This window comes from Bos mutus, chromosome 2 (assembly GCF_027580195.1).
Source record: "Bos mutus isolate GX-2022 chromosome 2, NWIPB_WYAK_1.1, whole genome shotgun sequence".
Classification (NCBI taxonomy): domain Eukaryota; kingdom Metazoa; phylum Chordata; class Mammalia; order Artiodactyla; family Bovidae; genus Bos; species Bos mutus.
The window spans coordinates 74,143,783-74,167,738 of NC_091618.1; the positions used below are offsets into that span (position 1 = coordinate 74,143,783).

A 23,956-nucleotide genomic window follows, 5' to 3' on the forward strand; every position below is an offset into this window, starting at 1 on the left:
AACTCATACTTTCATTCTGTCTTTTAAAAGGTTGTATAGCATGTCAAAGACAGTTTGCACAGTTATTTGCACCTCTTTTTCTCTGGAAGACAATCTTAAGTATTCCACTAGTGAGAACATGGAGAATATTTTGTGACAGAAGTACAGTGGTAAAGTTGAACTGGAGAAGTTTTATTAGTTTTGTTCACAGCTTAAATTGTTTGTATTACAGGAGTGAAAAATGTATGAGCAGTTTGATGAAGTTATCACATATTTTTTAACTAAATAATTACTGCTCTGGCAATTAAGACTCCTTATTAGGCAAGGCAGTTTCCCTAAAGTTGGACTTGTAGGTTTTTTAACTTCCCAACCTCATTTGATTACATGCACTCAGGTAGATATTAGACAGAATAAAACTCCCTCACTGTCCTTTTCTGTCTTGGTTTCATTCAACTTGGTCTTGAAGTGTTTCTCTTTAATCTGCCATCACATGGTCATCTTACAGTGCTATATATTTCATCAGGAGTTTTACAGGGCAGATTTTCATTTGATTTAATTCAGTGGAAATAGTCTGGCAGCTTCAGAAAAAAATCCTAAGGTTTGATCTACAGTTATATATTTCAGATTATTATCTCTTAGAAATAGCTTTGTCTGATTTAGTTTCAAGAGACAGTCCTAAAAGATACAGGCAGCTTACTTTAGAAACGATGTCTTAGACTATAATTTGAAATCTTGGGGTATGTATCAAACTCCATGGCTGTTCTTCCTGGCATTACTTCAAGTGCTTCTGGTAATTTTTCACTGAATACAAGAATAGAGAATTGATGAACAAATGATACTCACTAACGATCTTTTGCACTGAGATAATCCATCCATGAAATTTCAGCTAACCAAACAAAATAATGCCATGATTTCCAAAGCCTTCAGATGGGCCACATTCTTGAAACCAGTCACTTTAAGTGAATGCTGTTTTGCAGCCAGTTGCAACTGAAGTAGAAAAAAAGGACATTCTAAGGCTTTTTCTTTTCTAAGAGTTGTCAGAGTTTCACTTTAATCAGCCAGTCTCCCAGCCCACATTTTTCTCATTACCACTTGACACTCTGGCAGACATAAAATCATACCCTTGGTGTTCATATTACTCCTCTTTCTCTTATTCCCCAGCAGACTAAAGCTTTTGTTTCATCTGACACTTACATAGTAGGTTAAGTTGTCTGGAAGAAAGTTGTGTCTTTATGGTTGTCTGACTTAATAACACATTGAAGAGCTTGTACTTTGTAGTTTTAAAGCTACTGCACCTCATTTGGTGTGATACATGCTGTCATCCATTAGGAAGCTTGCTAATTTCTTCTCACTAACCTCTTGAAGGTTACTCTTTAGATCTTTAAACTTTTGCTTTATTTTAGTACTTTAACTGTAGATTTTTTGTGTTTTGTGTATGTGTGTAATTCTAAACTACTCTAAGCCATTCATGTTTTAGAAACTTGATTTTGTGGTGGAAGGGCAGCTCAGCATTATATGTCTTAATCATAGGAATTTCTTCTTGTCTAGTTTATTCCTTGAGTAACCCTATTTGGTTAATTTTGCATTTCTAAAGTATATTCCATGTACTGTAGCCTACCAGCCTCCTCTGTCCATGGGATTCTCCAGGCAAGAATACTGGAGTGGGTTGCCATTTCCTTCTCCAGGAGATCTTCCCAACCCAGGGATTGAACTCGGGTCTCCCGCATTGTAGGCAGATTCTTTACAATTGTAGTCAGACGTCTGAGCCACGAGAGAAGTTGTTAAAGTATACTCTTCAAAAGTATTGTCCAGAGAGAGATTCAAATGTTAAATGACGGTATGCAGGTGACTTAAACAGATTGTCACCTGTATGCTGGATTATGATAGTTATTAAACCAATATGTATATTAGTTCTTTGTAACAAACTACATAAAGGTAAGATTGGGAAACTAATTTGCCTGTCAGTAGCCAGGTGTATTCCCTAAAATTTAAATATGATTGAAACTTCTTTCATTTTTTAATAATACCTGTGAGTACCCTTGGGAAACGTAAAACTTGATTTTTTTTTTCCTGATATGCAGGAGTATTTTGTTAGTAAAATTTCAAAGAACTTCAGTGGATCTTTGTACAAGTTTGAACTGCAAGGATCTGCTTATACACATTTTTTTGTTTTTCCTAGCACGTACATACTACAGTATACATGATCTATGATTATTTGGATCCATGGACTGGAATCTGCAGATGTAGGGCCAGCCATGTTATACCCAGATTTTTGACCCTGCAGAGAGTCAGCGTCCCTAAGCCCTGAGTTGTTCAAAGGCCCAGTATAGTTTCTCAACTTCTAATATTCTTTCAATAAAAATTTTTGTTAGAAGAAAACTGTATGTATCTTCCTTATATAGAAGAGATCTATTTGTGTGTGTGTTTTCTTTAGGCTATTTGTAATGGTACCTACAGTATATTTTCCTTGAAAAATTGCTAAAGTTTAGGCACTTTGGTCCCAAAAGAGTAATCATGCCTTGTCAAATAGAATACTCGACATAGATATTATGTTTGTTATACTGTTTGATAATAAGAATAGAAGAAAAATTCTATTGCTTAATGTTTATAGAGCAGCCCCTTCATCAAGTAGAGCAGCCCCTTCATCAAACCAGGAAGAAAGAATAAAGGGGTTTGCTTTTACTGACCTAACCCAAGGGTCTTGTAGGATAATAACATTTGAAATATCTAAATTACCTGTTGTAGTGAATCAAATATTTTTATGAAAAAATTATTTTCTAATTATGTTTTAAATTTAAATGTATGTTCTCAGAAATTTTCTATGTAGAGTTTCTTCACTTACTATTGTTTTTATTGTTTCCTATATTGTTTTTAAGATGACTTTGTAGTTTTAAGCTATTGCCAAAAAACTGTAACTTTCCATTTTATGTAATTCTTCTCTAACATTTTATTCTGACATTAACATTGTTTGCCAACCTGTTATTCCTTAGCCTATTCGTCCTCTGCAGCCCTCTTCACAGCCTGTTCAGTACTCTACAGCCCCTTACCCATCCCCGCTCCTGCCAGTCTCACCCACTCAGCAATACTCCGTGGTACTATATCTCTATTCACGTCCTGCGTTGTTTCTATGGGTATATGTGTGATAAATCCTTGTGAATGTGATTAATGTGATATGTTCTTTTGTGATTTTCTGAAGTCAGGGATACATATATTTTGAAAAAGCATTTTTTTTAAGCTGTATTAGAAATAATTTATTCTGTTCCATAAAATATTTGTTATATTGGCTTATTTTGGCAATTATGTAAAGCCTAACATTTTCCTTGTTTTTCATACTGAAATAATCTTCAGGTCCTAAGATGTTTTAACTACTCTTCTTATTGAGGCTGGTGTAGATCTGTGTAGTCCTGGGGTGGCAGCTTTCATCTGGGTTTAGACTTTCTTTCCCCACCAGGTCCGAAAAAACTTAGTCATTGGGGTGAATTGGAGCTTCCAGTTTCATAAGACATCAAAATCTCTAGATATTTAATCTATGACTATAAAGTAGTGGTACTTCCTTTAATCCAAAGCATGCCCCAAGTTATACCTTTCAGTAAGAGCTCAGTAATGACCATCTCTAGTTAGTGAACATATGGGACCACAATATAAAGTACCTCCTGCATAGTGCCTAAAATGAAATAGATATTCAGTAAATGTTAATTTCCTTCCATTAAGTTGAATCTACCTAATCACCTGTACTTTTTCCCAGTGATGCTGTTACTTTTCAGACTGTACGGTCATCACATTTTGAAATTGCATCCAAGTTAAATTATAAGACGTCTCTTAAAATCACTCAACACTTTTTTTAAATGTTTTGTTTTGTTGAGGGTGTTTTTGTTTTGAGCTGCAGGGCAACCTTATTTACCAGCCTTGGCTCTGAATGATTTTCAAAGATCACTTTCAGTCTGAGAAAATGAAATTGCCAGCATTGAGAAGGTTGAGAACATTTTAAAAAATAACATAAAAGCCTCAAAAATGTTTTGAAAAATGGCAGATGGTTGGAGTAAGAAAACGACTTTTTCACCAAGATGACTGTAATGATGGGATATATCAATCATTATGGTATTTCTTTTTAAAATATTTGGACATACATTTTCATTACAGCTGGTAAGCATTTTTAGGTATATTTTCCTCTTCTGAAGTTATTCATTGAATTAGGTGAGTAGTGCTGGACTAAATCAGAACAACCATTTGAGAAGGGTTTTCAGTCACTAAGTCAGGTTTCCTTTTTTCCAATCCTTTATCATCTCCATAGCCTTAATTTACTTTGCAAAAACAAGCAGATTATAGAAATTGTAGACATGTCAACTTTGACAACTCAGTTGCCACAATTTTTTAAGTAATTTTCCTTTTTTCAAATTTTTCCTCTCAGCAAAATGTGATGCACGTTATTGCCAATCTGGCTCCTTGACAACAAGGGAATGCTATTTTAACCCCCTTGTAGTCATTTCAGTTGATACTATGTAGACAAGTCAGAATTGGTCCTTACTTTGTTGAGTCAGATAATATAAATTGTAGCCTTTTCTTGACACCACTGCCTGTTCTCCAAGTAGCAAAAGCAATAGGAAACTGTCACCTGGTTTACCTTTGCCTAGCATCTGATTTAAGGAGTAGACCAAAAAACACCAAGGAAAAATAGAATTGATAACCAAATTATTTTTGAGATTAGAGAGAAGATCAGAGAGGGTAGATTTTATATATTTCATTTCTGCTACTGTATTTGATCGATAGGTATGGGAGGAACTACAGAAATGCATAGAACCTGACTCTTCTTACCTTCTGGGAAGAAGGGTATTAAAGAGTAATTAGTACCATGCCTGGCTAGACTCCTGGTCTTTGAAGTCTTTTCAGAAAATGTTAGTTGCCTAATATAAAAGTGTGCCTTTAATCTTCATTTTAAATAAGTGTCTTCATTTTTTTATTGTGAAATGTTGTTATACCCTACTCTTTTCTGCATGCTATACATTTCCATGAGATATATTTTATAAGTAATTTGAGTTGACAGCATTGTAATATTGCTACCTTCCTGCCTCAGAATTACAGTTTTCTTGAAGCTGTTCTTCTATTAAATCATGCTTGTTATAGATATAGAATTTCCATGATATTAATATATACTACTGCAACTCTTCTTAAAATACATGAAGTATTTTTCTTTGATAAGATCGGTCTGTGTATGGAAAGCTTACTGATTTCTGGTCTCTCCCTTTTTTAGCAGGACAACCTTGGGTCTCAGTTTAGCCACATGAGTCTTGCCCGCCAACCATCAGCAGATGGTTCTGACCCTCATGCCACCATGTTCCAGTCCACTGTTGTTCTTCAGTCCCCACAGCAGTCTGGTTATATCATGACAGCAGCCCCTCCACCACCGCCACCGCCACCGCCGCCACCTCCTCCCCTACCGCCTGGGCAGCCAGTCCCTGCTCCGGGCTATTCTGCCTCTGGTCATCCTGTCAGCCAGCCAGTGCTCCAGCAGCAGGGGTATATTCAGCAGCCCTCTCCACAGGTACATTGCTTTTTCATCTTCTGACTTTAGAGAACTTAATTTTGCACGGAGAAACCTTGTGAGAACGTGTGACCAAAACTTGTCAGCCATCTTCCCTTTTGGAGACTCTAGAATGCATTCTAGACAACCACATGACTGATAGATACTTCAGTTGGAGGGTTAAACTATGTAATCTTTGAGTTCCCTTCTGACTCTTAGAGGTTTGTTTTGTTTTAACTAGCTTAAGAGAAACACAGTAAAGTAAATGCACTATGAAAATAAAACGGTACATTTTAAGAAGAAACAGATCAGTTTGGGGAGAACTAGCGTCTTAACACTGTTGAATGGCCTATGCAAAAATATGTTACCTCTCTCCATTTATTTAGATCTTCCGTAATTTTTTTGTCAATCGTATTTTGTGGTTTTCATTACACAAGTATTACATATAGTTTTTAAAATATATCCTAAATATTGAATGTTTAAAGTGATAATTCTAAAGGATATTATTTTAAAATTTTATTTTTTATTTTTATTATTTATTTTTGTTAACTGCTAATATGTAGAAATAAAATTGTCTTTTGTATATTGATCTTTTTATCCTGTGGACTTTCTAAATTTGATTGTTCTACATACATTATTCTTTCCAATCTCTTTGCCTTTTGTTTCTCTTTTGCGTTATTGCATTAGCTAAGTGCGCCACTGTTGAATATACTCACAGGAGAGGGAAGTAAAATCTCTAGAATCCATGTATTAACTTAAATATGTTTTGAAGTACCTATGCTTACATTGTTCCCAGTGTTAGGGGTAAGCTTTCAGTCTTCCAACGTTAACTGTGAAATTATCTGTGGATTTTTTTTGTACATTTCTCTTATATTCCTAGTTTGTTGAGAGTCTTTACCATGAATGGATATTAACTTATAAAAAAAAATTTTTTTTCTGCCTCTATTGAGGTGATCGATCATGTGGGGTTTTATTCCCCTTTATTAATACAGTGAATTACTCTGACTTTTGAATGTTAAACTGCCTTTCATTTCTGGAACATACCTTATGATATATATGTATCATGATATAGTTATCTTTTTTGTATATCACTGGGTTTGATTTGTCAGTATTCTCTTACAGAGTTTTGCATGTATTTTCATGAAGGATACTGACCTGTAGTTACCTTATAAGCCCTTTTTCAGGTTGTAGTGCCCAGGGTGGTACTGATTTCAAAATGAGTTGGATAGAATTCCCTCCTTTATTTCCTAAAGGAGTTTATGGGTTTAGCTCCTATATATAGGTCATTTATTTTGAGTTCGATTTTGTATATGGTATGAGATAAGGTTCTAGCTTCATTCTTTTGCATGTGTATATCTCTTTATTCCAGCATTACTTGTTGAAGATACTATTCTTATTTTTTTTTGCACTGGGTCTTTGTTGCTGCGTGCAGGCTTTCTCTAGTTGCAGCGAGTGGAGGGTCCCTCTCTAGTTGCAGTGCACGGGCTTCTCATTGCAGTGGCCTCTCCCGGTATGGAGCACATGCTGTACGCGCACAGCCTTCAGTAGCTGTGTCACACAGGCTCAGTAGTTGTGGCGCACGCGGTTAGTTGCTCTGGTACGTATGGCATCTTCCCAAACCTGGGATCAAATCTATGTCCCCTGCATTGGCAGGGGGACTCTTACCCACTGTATCTCCAGGGAAGTCCAAAGATATTATTCTTTTCCCACTAAATAATCTTGGTACCCTTGTTGAATATCAGTTGGATCATAAATGTAACAGTTTATTTCTGAACTCTCACTTTTACACTGTCTTATTCTATATCTTTATGTCAGTACTACACTGTTTTTGTTACTGTACCTTTCTAGTAAGTTTTTTTTTTTTTCTAGTAAGTTTTAAAATCAGGAAGTGTGAGTCCTCCAAGTTTGTTCTTCTTTTTCAAGATTGTTTTGGCTATTTAGCTTACTTGCGGTTCTACATGAACTTGAGGATGGCTTCTCCATTTCTGAAAAAGAGGCCTTGGAATTTTGATAGGGATTGCATTGAATCTGTAAATGGTTCTGTGTTGTATTGTCATTTTAACTGTTACATGTTCCGGTCTTAACGAGCATAAGATATCTTTCCATGTCCTTAGGTCATCTTTAATTTCTCTCATATTGTTTTTGCATTTAGTATACGCTCAGTGAAGGCAATGGCAACCCACTCCAGTACTCTTGGCTGGAAAATCCCGTGGACAGAGGAGCCTGGTAGGCTGCAGTCCATGGGGTCGCTAAGAGTTAGGCACGACTGAGCGACTTCACTTTCACTTTTCACTTTCCTGCATTGGAGAAGGAAATGGCAACCCACTCCAGTATTCTTGCCTGGAGAATCCCAGGGGCAGAGGAGCCTAGTGGGCTGCTGTCTATGGGGTTGCACAGAGTCAGACACAACTGAAGTGAGTTAGCAGCAGCAGTATCAACTGAGTATATGTGTTTGATACTTTTGGATCTTCTACATCCTTATTTAATTTTTGTCTAATTCTATCAATAGATGATAGTGGTTTTGTCTGTTTCTAAATTCTATCATATTGTATTATAGTATTTGAATGTATAATCTTCCCAATGTATTGACTCATACTATTATGAAATGTTTTTCTCTGTCTCTAGTACTGTTGCTTGTCTTGAAACATACTGTAATGTGACTTTAATATGGTGAATTAAGCATCCTTTTTAAAAATAAAAACAAAAAACTTTTATATTGGAGTATAGCTGATTAACAGTGGTGTGATAGTTTCAGGTAGAGAGCAAAGGGACTCAGCCATACATATGCATGTATCCATTCTCCCCCAAACTCCCCTCCCATCCGGGCTGCCACATAACACTGAGCAGAATCCTCTGTGCTATAAGGTAGGACCTTGTTGGTTATCCATTTTAAGTATAGCAGTCAATACCAAATTTGATTGTAAAAGTGTTAATGCATTCTTTTGATTAGCACTTAGATAATAGGTCTTATTCCATTCTCCTATATGCACCATTTATACTTAAAGTGTGTCATTCAAATTCAGTATATAATTGATATTTGCTGATTTATTCAGTCTGATTGGAGTGTTTAGTCCTCTTATCTTTAAATATCAATTGACATTGTTAGATGCAGATATATCTGTTACTTCCTGATACCTCCAGGAAAAATTAAGGAATCACATGTGTATTATGTCTATAATGTTTCAAAAACAAATATTACAGAAAATTTAGAAGATTCTTGGCTTATAACTGATTCAGGAATTCTGTGCTTGTCTGGTTTCCAGACAAAATGGGCTCTCTGTAAGATCGCCACAGAGCTCTGTTCTTTTAGAAGTAGCCCAATCAGAAGAGCAGAACTTGAGAGCCTATGAACCTAATGAAGTTAACTCTCCACATACTTCCATATCAGTAGATTAATTGTTTATTCTTCACCCCAAACCAGATCAGATTACGTTTAGAGAAATTCACAACTGATACAAATAGCTTTGGGTGGAAAACTAAATCAGGCTAGTCTTATTGGCATTTTTTCCAGCTTTATTAAAGTATAATTGACAAATAAAATGTGTATTGACATTTTAATTTGCATTAGAAATATGAGAAAAATTAAAGAATGAAATCAGTGCTAATGTGAATGTGTAGGAAAGGATAAACTGACTTACATATGTGGTGATAGCAGCTCAGCAGGTAAATTTGAATGAGCTCCCGATACATGCTTTAACCAAAATGAGTCTCAAAAATAATGTTAATTGCAAAATAAGCTGCATGAAGTTATATGAATGAGTGCATGAAAGTTGCTCAGTCATGTCCGACTCTTTGCGACCCCATAGACTATACAGTTTGTGGAATTCTCCAGGCCAGAATACTGCAGTGGATAGCTTTTCCCTTCTCCAGGGAATCTTCCCAACCCAGGGATCTAACCTAGGTGCAGATTCACCAGCTGAGCCACCAGGAAAGCCCATGAAGTTTATGTAGAATAACCATAAATGTGCATTTTAAAAATTCTCAACAAGTCTATAGTAGATTACATAGATGATTGATAATATGTTACACACACACACAGACTCTAGAAGTTTAAAAACATTTATGGGAATGATATACACCATCTATAAGATAATGATGCTTTTTCTATGGCATGTAGAGCAAAGGAATGTTGGAAGTGAGCCTTTAAGTATTTCAGTAGTATTTGGTTTTGTAACAGAGAGAAAAATCTGAAACAAATGTGACCAAAAAAGTTAAATCTACTAAATCTAATTTAGCGGGGAAATTGGTATATATCTTTTGTTATGTATACTACATGTTTGAAATTTTTAAATTTTTTTTCAGGTAAACTTAAAGCAAAGGAAAATCAGTTTTCAGATGATTAGTGATGGGGAGAATTATTACTCATTATACTCTGATATTTCTGACAGGGAAATAAAGATTTCTACTCCAAATAAAAATAATTATTTTTCCCTCAATCCTTATTCTAGATGCCAGCCTGTTACTGTGCTCCAGGCCACTACCACTCTAATCAGCCTCAGTATCGCCCAGTCCCTTCGGTCCATTACAATTCACATCTAAACCAACCACTGCCACAGCCTGCACAGCAGACAGGTGAGTAGAATTCATGAGGTTAGGAATTCTTAGCTTTGAGTATTGATGATTTTTTCATCCTGGTTTATTTCCATCTTACTATTAAGGTACTGCCAAGGTACTACTACACTCAGTCAGTCAGGGATTTCAAATAGGTGAATACAGGTGAATATGCAAACCAGTGAGAGGAAAAGAGTAGGCAGATCTTAGATGAAAAGAGCAGGCACCGTCCAGAGAATACCACACTGTCAGGTTTCCATGCTAAAGACTTGGGAGCCATAATGAGAAGACTGTACCAGGTGAGCAGCTTCTCAGTGCTGACTGCCCCTGTAGCTGCAGCCTTCACTGCATCAAGACCTACAGACAAGGCGAGTTAAGATGTCTGCTGAACAGGTAACCCAAAACAAGGCCCAAAATGACCTAACTTGGGTTGAGAGCTCTAGCCTAGTGAAGCTATTTTGGTGTCTTTGTCTCTGTAGGAATGCCTTGAAAGGAATGATGTCCTTACACATTTTTTTGTGTTTTGTTTTTCAGTTTTCTGGTTGTGTAGTGAAAGGTATATTTAAACTGAATGCAGTCTAATCCTAAACATATCAAATGTATTAAAACTGAAGATTGTTTTTCTTTTGCCCCTTTCAAATTTTCTCTAAGCCTTCCATGAAAACAACTATGATCTCAGTGTAAAAGCTATCTCACTAATTTTGCTGACTTCATTTCTCTCTGTGCTTCCCACCTAGATGTGTACTTCTGCCCCAGATGTTTAATAAGGTATTCTTTTCAGCCTTTTATATAACTCTAGGTATTGAAAGAGAATTTTTATTGGTTTCTTTGAAGCCTTTTTAGCTGCTTGTCACCATTTGAAGGTGCTCAGACTATGTCAGCATGATTGCTGAGGCCACATAACCCTGCATCTGTAGTGGACAGTTTCTTGCTCTTGATAATGTTTGTAGCCTTTGATGGGTTCCACAATTTCAGGAAAAAGACATCTGCCCTGCGTGGTCTGATGAGAGGAGTGTTCTTGCCTCTCCTCACTTGTGCAGTCCTCACTCATCATCAGCTTTACCAGATAAGACTCTTACTTATCACCTCAGCAGGGAAACTTCCAGGGCCTCAATCTGTTGCTCTCAGGAGCTGTCTTGTACTTAATGTGTAGGTTTTTCCCGTTTTTGTGTTGCTGGCCTTGTATTGTATGTGTGACAAACGTTCTTCCAAAGGATGTTGAGTACATACAGTGGTCATTTTGGCCAACTTAGAATTTGTCCTCTGTCTCAAAATTGACTCCCTTTAATTTCAGGGTTTCCTGAGGTTTAGTAATACATTCCACTTCAGCTGGTATATGCTCTAATTTTGAAAGGCATCAGAAGCTCTCCCTTACACCTGGAGACATTGGTCATGACACTGCTCACTAACTAAATACATTGTTGTTTTATTCTAATAGAAATGGTTTCCTAAGTTTCCTGGACCTCCTTGACTGACTTTTCATATCATAATTATAATAGTTTTTTTATTTTTTTATATCCATAATTATAGTCTTAAAAAACATTATATTTATAATTTTTATTATTGTTTTTATATTTATTATTTATAATACAGATTATTTTATTTTTTTAAACATTTATAATTTTTATTGTTTAACTTATTACATTTTAATGTTTAATCATTTTATAAAACAAATTATAATACATATTACAGCTAATGTTATGATACTAAAAAAAGAAATTGGCCTTTTCTTTCCCCATTCAAATACCTTGCATGTGACTAATTAACTTATTAGTTCATTAGTATACCCAGTTAATGAAGCAAGCAAAGAAACTTTGTTTTGTATTTGTGTGAGCTTCCAGTTGTGTTCTTCTTCATGGCTAAATTTTATTCCTCTCCATTGTCAAAGTGCCTGCAAAATTAAAACTTTCAATCACAGTTTGGACCAATGTGTTCATGCAAATGCTTCTCTACCAAAACTATTCCCACTTACTGGAAAACAACTATAAATGCCACACCTCCCAATTCAGGGCCAGAATATCTACATAACAGATGACATGTGTTCATTATCAGTGATATTTTAATTGTTGGATTTTTCTTAATGCTGGTGGTTGTGGTGAAAAGGAAAGAAACAATAAGTCAGATTGCATCTGGACAGTGCAGGCACAGAAAAGTGTATGTGTCTGAATGACTCTGCCATTGTGTTTGACTCTTAAAAGAGTCAGTTATAATATTAATATAACACTTTATAACTAGAGTTGGTTCCTCCAGTTACTTTATGTAATAATATCTTCTCAACTCAAACTTAAGGTTCATGTCATTCAGTTTGAAGAATAGAAGAGAAATAAATCCTCAAAGCACCCTTATCTGAAAGGGAAAAAAATATTGTTATGCTAATAGGTAGGAAAGAAACTTTCCCTTTAAAGGAAATTTCAGTCATGCCAGTCCCACTTACTTTGTTGGTCATTATATTGAACCTTTGTATGGAATTTGTAGGAGTTGGATGATTAATATGTATAATCTAAAGACTTTTGTGATTAGCCAGTGATTATTTTTTATGTCTAAGCTTACAGAAAAAAAAGTGCATTTGGGACTTCCCTGGTGGTCCAGTGGTTAAGAATCCGCCTTGCAGTGCATGGAACATGGGTTCAAATCCTTGTCGGGAAGCTAAGATCCCATATGCTGCAGAGCAGCTAAGCCCAAGCACTGCAACTAGAGTCTGTGCACCACAACCAAGAGCCCATGCGCCGCAGCTAAGCCCCAATGTATTCGAATAAACACATTTAAAAAACAAAAAAATGTGCATTTATGTTTGTATGTCTCCTGACAGAAAAGCAAAATCCACTGGGAAATGAACACAGTAGCTTTTTGGTTCTGATTTTCTTTTTACAGATTTAAAGCAATTTATTTCTCAGTAATTTCCATTTTTGTATGTAAACATTATACTTTCTGGTTTTCTTTTTTTTTTTTCCTTATATTTTTCTATATTCCACCATCCCCATCTGATTAAAATTAGAAATAATTTGTTATATCCCTTAGATAGACTTGGAACAATTTATTTCCACTGAGGCACAAATAAATAATTTTTAAATGTTTGTAAATGAATCTGAAGAAAATTTTGCTCTAAATTAACAAACCCAGTTGAATCAGATATTCTCAGATCAGTAGGGTATGAGCAATATAAACAGGATATTCTATTATTTTCCCTTTTGAGTGCAGGAAGGAAGTTGGGGAAATATCTCAAGGATTGATCTTCCATCCACATGCCAGAGGACTGCTATAGTTATTGATCTCCTAAACCCATCTATTATGGGAACTGAATTGAAATCAGTACTAACATAACTGCTGGGGAATGAACGTACCAATCTTCCGTTACGAATGTGAAACTACTATGGTCATTAAAACAAGGTTGAAAGGTTGAGTCAACCCCTGTCAACAGAAACAGAAGAAATTCTGTCTACATAAGGCCTTTTGGACAATGTATTGTATAACATAAAAGAAAACAAAATAGGAGTCAAATCCTAACAGCCCTTACTTGTATTTAACTGGTATTAGGTATATTATTTAAAGCCTCTAGGTTTCAGTTTACTCACTTGCAAAGTAAGGGAGTTTTGCTAATATGTCTGTTGAAGCCTCTGTGTACCCTACAATTCCATGATTCTGTGTGTCTGTCTTAGATAAATCATTTCTAGTTTAGAAGGGCAGAATATTGGAAGATTGGTTTGCAATAGCTTAGTGCCTACTGCCATAACAGGAGCCATACAAGCAAAGATTTTAAAAGATCTGGTTACTTGCCAGCTGCAGTAGTAAGAATTTGTTATCTTAACCCTTTACCATAAAATGTACAGCTTGAATACTATGAAGTATATGATAAAGAAACTTCCTGCAGGTAGTAATTACAGCAAAGATTTTAGGTTTATGAGGCCTGGCTGTTCTTTGTTTAGCTGCTTTCATTCTTAGGACTCTTTTGAAAAGTTCGCAGCTTCACCATATATGTTTAATATTTTGCAATAATTGGCCTTATTCCTGAGCTGTTGGATTCGGGGCCGTAGCACTGTCTGAGAGGTTTACATTTCTCACAGTGAACCGGTCTCTTTTTCAGCTGCTTCCTGGCTTCTTTTTACTCAGGTTTCCACTGCTTTCTTTTCTTTTTTCCCTTCTTTCTTTTAATGCTATATTAAAATGTTAACATTTGCTTATATTTTCCATTAATTGTAATGCCTTTTAATCATGCTTCATACTCAGAAATAGGGATTTGAATTTAAATGACAACCTTGGCTTAATATAATTTACCTTTTAAAAATTCATGAAAGCTGTTGCTTTAATTTATTTTCCAAGGAAGAATTGAATGGCAGATTGCTTTTGATTGGAGCTTTTCTTAAAAGTTTAATGTCCTAAGCATGCCAGATTCATTAATGAAAGTCAAATACATCTTTTGCCCTATTACTAAATAGCTTTTTAGGAATATTATTATGCATGCCATTAAATGGACTTAAGACACATAAAAGCATTTGAAGGTATTTGAAGGGATATAATTTAATTTTTTTTCCAAACTGTGATATTGTATGCATGTGGGAAGCAAAAATGACTCCATAAAGCTAAATATCATTTTAGTTTTGCAACCTCTGGTAAATTCAAAGATTATCAATGCATTATACCTGTAATCTTAGCTTTCCAATCAGCAGACTACAGTAGGGTCCTATTGACCACAACCACAGGAGAAACATTTTGGGTTAAACAGGCTGTAAGATGCCCAAGAATAATGGCAGCTTTGCAGGGCACAAATTTAAAAGTAACCAGGATATGAAAGACAGGCAAGGAAGAAAGGATCCTATTGGATAAGCAGAGGAGGGGTGATACTTATAACAGATAAGTTATGTCAAATAGGGACTCTAGCTACAAAGTCATTTACTGACAACTATTGACTTGAGTTATAGGAATTTTGTATTTATATTACTAGGTGGTAGTCCTGGCTACCCTTGTTTTATCATTGATTCCGTAAGCATTTCTTAGTATTGCGTGACCAGCACAGACTCAAACATTGTATATTACCTACAAATCCACGTATTTCCCTTTTCCCTTCTTCATTAACCTGCCGCCACTGGAGCCAAACGTATCTGGTAAGTACCCATAGATTTCCTTGAGTTGTATACCCTCTTCCATAGGACGGTCATTTAAATAGCTTTGACCTATAACCTGTATGAACCTGTTTTTATTAGATTAATATTTTATGTTTGTAATTTTGTTAATTTAAGGCACAGGAGTAGGAGAGCAGAGGGTGATAGAAGATAAAGAACAGCGACCGTGTACTGGTGTTAGGTGGATGTGTATTCCACATTCACCTAACAGACTTATCCTTAGTTGAATTTTGCCTGCTCACTAAAATAATGCTACAGACATAATACAGATTAGATTACAAACTTGAGATTTTGATGATTTGGAAATGGTTTTCATAAATTATCTTGTAGATACCTGGTTACAGTTAAATTTAGAGTTGGCAAAACGGCTCACCCAAGAAAGAAAAAAATCTACCCTGACAGCAGTGCTTCTGCTGTGCAAATTCAGCCTTGAAAAAATACAATAATACCGTTAAATGAAATAACCTTACATTTATGACTATTCTGACTAAGCACTTCTTCAGTTTCTTTTCTTATCTTTCTGATTATGTCTAATCCGTATTATTAAGATTGCTTTCCTTTAGCACAAATGATAGTTCAGGTCACCTATATAAAATAAAACTAGCCTGTTAAAGCCTGTGCAATACTTTTCTGCTGAGCACTGTGTTTCCTTCTTGCTCTTTTCCCTGCTGAAGTGAAAGAGAGTTAAAAATAGAATATTCTTTGGAGCCCTCCGGGGAAGAGCCTGAGCCATCAGTTTGTATTGTCCTAGTTCTCTCAGCTTGCAGAATTAATTGTGGTTTCCTCTGAAAGTGCTGGAAGAAATGGGATAATATTGCACAACTGCAATCTTTTAACAAAGGAGAATGTCAGTGTTAAATAACACTTACACTGAAATCTGGGTGTTTATTCTGTTGTTTGATATCACATATAGTGGCATTGCTTGCTTTACAAAATAGATGCTTTCCTACAATATTCAGAAATTTCTACAAGAGATAGTCTATTTTCCTCATATACCCAGTTTAAATCCAGATTTGTCACAGGAAGGATTTTTTTAAATTAGATGTACTGAAACACTTTATTGACAAAAGAATAATTTAGGTAGTGGCCAAATTGGGGATGTATTGAGCCTCAGAATACTGGAAATACTCTTGTAGTATTTTTAAAACATAGCAATACTTTTCATTCTCGAGAGTCTACTTTACCCTTCCTAATCTTCACCCTTCTCCCTCTTTTCCAGATCGTTGGATTTTTTTTTCTCATATTTGACAGTCTTCAAACTATACTTTTGAACATATCAGAGCTATGTCCCTCCCCTCCTTCGGCCTGAATTAGATAATGAACTTGAACCACAGTGCCACTTCTCTAATAAATGCCACTCTGTAACAGTGATGCTGTGAAACCTGACTGTTTAAACACAGGTTTAAAACAACACTTCTTTAAGATGTAAATTTTATTAAGCAGGTGTGAATAAAGTGAGGCATGTCTGTTATTACATGGTTCTTTATGTTACTAACACACTATTGTGGTTTTGTCTTACATAAACAATAGTAAGGTTCTTACCTTTAATAGTAGAATGATGGGTGTTTCTTTCTTTCTTTTTTTAGTGCTTTCTGACTGAATATTTCTAATTTTACTTGTGATTATAGTAACTTTAACCAACATATATCCCATGGTCTTATGTCATTTGAAAAAGTCCAATAATCTTTTTGCAGCATTTAATATCATGTTCTTTAGAGAGTATACTCTAAAATTATATACTTTTTAACTAGTTACTGGACTGTTTAAGTATTGGAATGAATGGTCAAACACCGTATCATGACTTCTGGAAAAAGTCGTTCAGGCACCTTACTTAATGTTGTAGAATTTCCTTCCTGGGATACCAGCCATGCAACGTACCGAATGTTAAATAAGGCTTTTTTTTTTCTTCTTCTTTTTAAGCTAGAAAGATTTCTAAGGTCCTGATAGCTTTCTGTTCATTATGGTTCACACCTGGTAGATTTCCCCTCCTCTAATATAAAAGTAATGTAAAACTTATTCAGTATATAGAAAAGAGCCATTCCTTCACAGGAACTTCAAGGCTTCACCCCTGTTACAGGACATGCCCCCTTATATACATGGTATCCAGGTTAAAGTTGGCATTGCCCCACTGAGTAAAGGCTCACTTCTTGGCTCAGGAACTCAACATTGTGGAGAGGGGAGCCAAATTCATGAAAATTCTGCTAGAGAAATCTGTGTATTCATCTGGAATGTGGCAGTAGAGTATACATCTTGAGCAAAGGCAGCCTTTGAAGCAAAATAGCAAGGCTAAAATCCAGAGGAACATTGGAGATTGACACAAAATACTGAGAGGCACAGACCAGGGGACATAGAAGCTGAAATATGACACCATTTGAGCCTCTTTTTCCCCTTCCCAGTTGCTTTCTGTCCATGTGAAATCATATTATACTGAGGCAAAGAAGTGTAACCTTGCAGTTAGAGGGCACAACCCATACATCTTGGGAGTAGTGGGCAAAACAAGTGAAGGAGAGAGGACATTATGGACTGATTGAATAAACTCTGTGACATTTGATTTGGCCTTGTTTCAGCCGTAAGTTCTTTTACCTACAATCTGGACTAACTGCTTAATAGCCTTTCATCGTGATTCCTGTTTTGGATAACACTTAATACTCACAAATATTGACCATTTACAATAATTCTTTGTTTTCCTGTAATTAAATTGCTGTTGAGACTCAGGTATGTGAAACTGTAGTAAAAATCTTCATTAGCCAAAATGCTCAGACAGTCGAAGGTCAGGCATTTCATGTTCTGCTTACTGGAGCAGTATTACTGTAATACTCTGTCTGTGTCAACATCTGTCCCTGAGAAAAGTAAAGTTTAGCATCAGGCTACTATGTGCAAATCCAGCTACAACACTTAACAGCTGTTAACCTTACGCAAAGTGTGAGCTTCTGTATGCTTTTGTTTTTTCATCTGAAAAATGGGGATAGTAGATTGAAGGCAAGAAGAGAAGGGGATGACAGAGGATGAGATGGCTGGATGGCATCACCAGTTCTACGGACATGAGTTTGAGTAAGCTCTGGCAGGTGGTGATGGACAAGGAAGCGTGGCATGCTGCAGTCCATGGGGTCGCAGAGTCAGACACGACTGAGCAATGAACTGAACTGAAGATTTCATAAGATTGAAGATTGGGAGCATGGAAAAACTTCACACATGAAAGTGCTTAGAGTAGTACCTAGAACCTAATAAATGTCATGTAAATATTAGCTACTAGTAGTACCTTGTGCTATCAAATAAATGATAATTATTTAGTATTCTAAATGAAAACACATGGGGGTTTGGGTTTCGTTTGTGTTTGGGCTGGATTCCACAATGGAAACCAAAAGCTGATTTATTGTTCTGAAATACTTAGTCTTTTTGTCTTGTTCGCTTCTTGACATGTGCCTTCTTCCTAAAAGGCAATGGAAAGTTCAGAGTCTTTTTCTCATCCTTTGATCATTAACTTGAGGTAGGTCTAAATATGTTCTAAGAAAATTTCCTTAAATACTTCCTTCCCATAGCTTTGTAAAATCCCTGTTGTTTAGCTGTGGAAACATTGCTTGGGGAAAGGTTTTGAAACAATGTGTCGTATGGCCCATTTCTATAAATAATGAAAGTGGGAATGTATGTTGCTGTCTGTGTAGAAAATACAAGGCTAGCCATAAATACAACATGTGAATAATATTATCTGCAAGTTATTGTTTTACAAAAATGGTTTTTCCACCCTGGCTTTTTCTCTTTGTTGTATTTTCCAAGTTTTCTTTGATGAAAACCTATTTTTTAGTCAAATAAACCTTTTTCAAGGGTATTTTTAATGTCCCTTCATTCCCCCCAGCATTGTTTAAATTAAACCTTCATTTCAAGCTTTACATATTAGATATGAGCTAAAACAGTTCTGTTTTTCCTTATCAAGTACACACTGAGGTGGCCATGCATTTTTTAAGGGAAGACTTAATGAGTAATTCATGAATTCTGGACTGAGGTTAATTTCTGTTTATGGGATCAAGTTTTATTTTAATGAGAATGCAAATATGTTTAACCTTACTATAGACATGTTACCATAAAACTTAAGTACGACTTTTGCTGTCAAAAGCCATTCACTAAACGTGAACAGTGAGCCTGTCAGCACATAGGGAGCTCCTGGTTTTTGTATAGAAACATCAGTTCAGTTCAGTCGCTCAGTTGTGTCCGACTCTTTGCCACCCCATGGACTGCAGCACACGAGGCCTCCCTGTCCATCACCAACTCCCAGAGTTTACTCAAACTCATGTCAATTGAGTTGGTGATGCCATCCAACCATCTCATCCTCTGTCGTCCCCTTCTCCTCCTGCCGTCAGTCTTTCCCAGCATCAGGGTCTTTTCAAATGAGTCAGTTCTTTGCATCAGGTGGCCAAAGTATTGGAATATAGAAACATATATTGATTCTGTTCTGTTAAGAATATATTTTTCCTCACTATTTATTTGGTAAATATAAATGAGTGTCCACTTCCTTGGCTTATTTGCTTAATAGCTGGTATTGATATTTGGGGTTTTTTTTTTCCTTTAACAGGGTGGATAACCCTGCCCTTAGAAAGCACACCATTTCAGTTTTGTTGTTTTTAAGGTATATACAAGCCATGAGAAAACAGTTAACAGGAACAATTTTATATTACCTGTCGAGTTTTAAGAAATATGGATTAAGGCAATAAAAATTATGGGAAGATTAATAGAGCTTCTTGGGAAAATATTTTCTTTTAAAGTGTTTGGCATTCTTATTTTTAATAGTTCCACTGTTCCCAGAACATGTTCCCAGTTTATTTTTTCTAGTTTTGAATGAAGTAGTAATATTAGTTATTTTTCTACTTTCACAGTCTTTAAAATCTGGAACTTCTTAATGGTTCTCACTGCTCTACTACTTGTAAAGTCTTTGATTCTCTACCAATATTCTACCTTCATCTTCCACTTTTCACTCCATATGCAATGTTTAAATTAAACCACTCCTTACTAGTCTCTGTTCCTCAAACATGTTACTCACTTTTTTACTTTTTTCAGACCTTTTCTTTAAGTCCAGGCTCAAATGTTAGTACCTCTGTGGATATCAGCCAGGATTAATTTCTCCCTCTTAATTTCATAATACCCTACGTATTCTGCTATTCTGATATGGTGTCAGGGCTAAGAATGCCTGATTTCAAATATAGGGACTGTGTTTTACTTAACTTTTATCACCCTCCAGGCACATCTTGAGCTCACAGAACTTTATACTACCCTGTGTAACAAATGAGGTGCTGGAATCAGATGTTTTGAATTTTATGATGTCACATTTTCAAAATGTGATGTTTGTGTGCAGATAAATATATCCATTAGTAGGCGTGAACATTAGTGGAGATAAGGTTGCATTAAAGAATAAAAATACCACTGGAAATTTATTAGTGCAAATTCCAAGCGGCCCTACATTAGACCACTGTGTCATGGTATCTGGAGCTACTGATTGAAGCTTTCTGTATCAGATTTTTTTTCATAAGAGGAAATTGCAGGCAGGAAGCAAATGGTGAATCTCCAAATACTGACGTATTTAGATAAAGGAAATCAGAACCTCATTTGCACATAAATTGGCTTTTTCCCCAAAGTTTTCTTTCGAGGCAACCTATAACTCTGAATATATTTTGAATAAAATACAAAAATGTTGTGAAAAACATTTGAGTTTCATAGGGCACGTGACAATTTAAGTCAAATTATGTTACAGTGAATTCTGCTAGGTGTTCAGATTTTTCTTTTTAATTTAGTGAACTGTGATTCTGACAAGTTCATTGTAAGAAGTTACTTTCCCCGTGTATAAAGAGCTATGCCTAAATTATGACACTGCAGTAGAGGCTGTGTGGGTGTTCAGAGGTGACATTTCCAACACAAGAAGGGGTCTTCACATCCCTCTTCCATTCCTGCCCTTTATTTTCCTAGGAGTGGAAATGTGTCTGTGTATGTTTTGATGGTATTTGGACTTTAGAGTGTAAATTTGAAATGCTTGTCATTTCATAAACTGAAAGTAGAGTTGAATGTCAAGTATTAGACTAAGGAGCAAGAAAGAAGTTTATTTGTCTGCAAATTTGAGTATTAATAGGAATTTCACAGGGAGGGATATTTAGGAAATAGCATGTTTATAGTCACTTTATTACCCATAAAGACCATAATACACATTTTTTGGGAAAGGTTGACTGGTGAGAAGTCATTTGAAACATGGCATTAAAGCACTGTTGCCATAGAAATAGCATCATTTTATAAAACCCTTCATTATTAAAGGATTGATTGTATCTGTATTTTTACTTTGTTGTTAATATGTTGCTTAGTTACCAAATATGTTTTATATTCATGTCTTTAGAAAAGGGTGATGCTAAATTTATTCAATTATTTTAGTCATTGAGAAGAATCATTGAGACTTCAGGCAAGTACGCTGATATTATTGTCAAAATCAACACCTGAGATGGGATCTTTGCCATTCCTGTTGTTTTAGGAATTAATGAGGATAGAAATAAAAACTGGTATTTATAAGGTAGCAAAATAGATCTATGGTATTAGAGAAATCATTTAGCTTACCTTTAGTTGTAGAAGTTTGTATAGGCAATGCCATCATTTGGTTTATCTTTGTAAAACCTTTTTAGATTCCCTGGCTGGAAGGTTGGTTGTTTATTTTAATCTGGTTTCTTTTTTTATAAAGAAAGAAGAATTTGTGGTAGTTTCTAGTAATTTACATATGTCTTGAGCTAATTACTTAAGGAAATCCTTTTAGGGTCAAGAGACACATAAAATTCATACTCATTACTCAAACCTTATTGTGGAGTCATTTAAATAACTAATAAATTCACTTAATAAAAGTATATTTATACTCTTAACTTAGTAAAGTTACCAGCAGTGTCTCAAGTTTAAGAACTGTCCCTTTGGTGTTTGATTTATGAACTTCAGGCAGATTGCTTAACCTCTCTAATGATCAGTTTCTTTGTTAAGTAACCTTAATAATAAGAAGATAATCTTAAAAGTTGCTAGATAACTCCATTTTCCCTTGTGCCCTGAAGACATTCCTAATATAAGGATTCATATCTTAGTCTGAATTTTCAAACATACAGCTCTTCTATAAACATACAGCTCTTCTATAAAAGTCATCCCACCTTCCATTATTTCCAGTCTCCAAAAGAATTAGTTCTGCCAATACCACCTCAAAACTCTGCATTTTTTAACCAGAGGCCCTGCATTTTGCTTTTGCACTGGGCCCCACAAATTATGTAGACAGACCTGGTCCACAGAAAGTTATTTTTAATATCAAATTATAACATATGCCAAATAGTAATTGTGTATATAAACCAAGTCTTTGGCCCTATAAATTTCCTCAAGTACAAAGGAAATCTTTGAAGACAAATTTAATTTGAATGTTTTGGAGTAGGGAAGTGCTGACTGACTTGGGTTACCTACATAGCAAACCTTTTAAATGTTGGCTGTCATAATAGAGGGCTTTTGAGATTTGCTGTTTAAACAAATTCTGTGATTTTAGAACTTGCTTAAAATACAAAAACATACTGCTAGTGAAACAAATTCAAAGCAGGATTTAACTCACTGTGCCATTACAGGTTATCAAGTTATGCCCAACCAGCAGCAAAACTACCAAGGGATAGTTGGAGTTCAGCAACCCCAGAGCCAGAGTCTCGTTGGTGGCCAGCCCAACGGCATTGGAAATCAGATTCAGGGCGTGGTCATCCCCTATCCTTCAGTGCCATCATATCAGGTACGTGGTCCCTCTCTTACCTGCACTGGCTAGAGGTGATTTTCAATAAATAAAATGTGGGCTACTTCTCCGTTTAATCTGGGGAAAGGCTTCTGTAATATGTAACTTTATAGTCTTAAAAGAGTTTTATTAGTTGTTGCAATTTTGTTCTATCCTGATTTTATTGCATTCATTCACTTCATTAATTTTTTGAAAAATATCTGAACCATATTAATATTGTGAAGTAAATTTTTCTGGCACTGTTTGTGTTTCCAACTACCTACATATATGAGCAAATATCTTATTCTATTCTTCAGCTCCTTACAAAGTCTCTTGAGGAGAGAGTGGAACAGGAGGGAAAAGTAAAGGTATAAGTAGGTGTATGAAATAGAGTAGATTATAAATTAGTGTTTATTGAATAAAGAATGTGCGATTTCCCAATCTAGAATTGATATCCACCCCCCCGCCCCCAACTCAATGAAGAAAAGAAATAGTATGTCTTGTATTGAAAATGTCATGCATTTTAATTCATAATTCTCAAGTAGAAATACCTAGTGTTTCATTAATATGTCAGATTTCTTTAGCCCATACTGTGTCACATTTTCAGACATTTATTTTATCTTCCTTTACCTTTCTGGAATGGCTTCCCTGGTGGCTCAGATGGTAAAGCGTCTGCCTACAATGAGGGAGACCTGGGTTCGATCCCTGGGTCGGGAAGATCCCCTGGAGAAGGAAATGGCAACCCACTCCAGTATTCTTGCCTGGAAAATCCCATGGACTGAGGAGCCTGGTAGACTACAGTCCATGGGGTCGCAAAGAGTCGGACATGACTGAGCTACTTCACTTCACCTTTCTGGAATAATCTGCAAGTGAGTTTGTTTTCTTAGCCTCACAGTTTCCCGTAGTTGAGTCTAATGTTAAGAAATCCAGAGGCTATTTTGATTCAGTCCCACAATGTAAAAATAATCAAGTTGGGAAGGTAAATGTACATGTATTTCATCTAAGGACAAGTCAACAAACTGGTTATAATCTACAGACCAGTAACTG

At 35.8% G+C, this 23,956-nt stretch overlaps 1 protein-coding gene across 8 annotated transcripts in view; it reads left to right on the forward strand.

The window, feature by feature from the left end:
• The window catches only part of R3HDM1 (R3H domain containing 1), a 95,997-nt gene that overhangs the window by 42,595 nt on the left and 29,446 nt on the right, over positions 1-23,956 (forward strand). For 5 of the 8 annotated variants that reach the window (XM_005899490.3, XM_070389737.1, XM_070389773.1 and 2 more), the window contains 3 exons: positions 5,228-5,518; positions 9,946-10,069; positions 22,776-22,930. In XM_005899490.3, the coding sequence (XP_005899552.2) occupies positions 5,228-5,518; positions 9,946-10,069; positions 22,776-22,930 (570 nt within the window). Of the gene's footprint in view, positions 1-2,969; positions 3,072-5,227; positions 5,519-9,945; positions 10,070-22,775; positions 22,931-23,956 lie in introns of all 8 variants that reach the window. The other 3 variants (XM_070389755.1, XM_070389745.1, XM_070389769.1) reach the window with 2 other exon arrangements.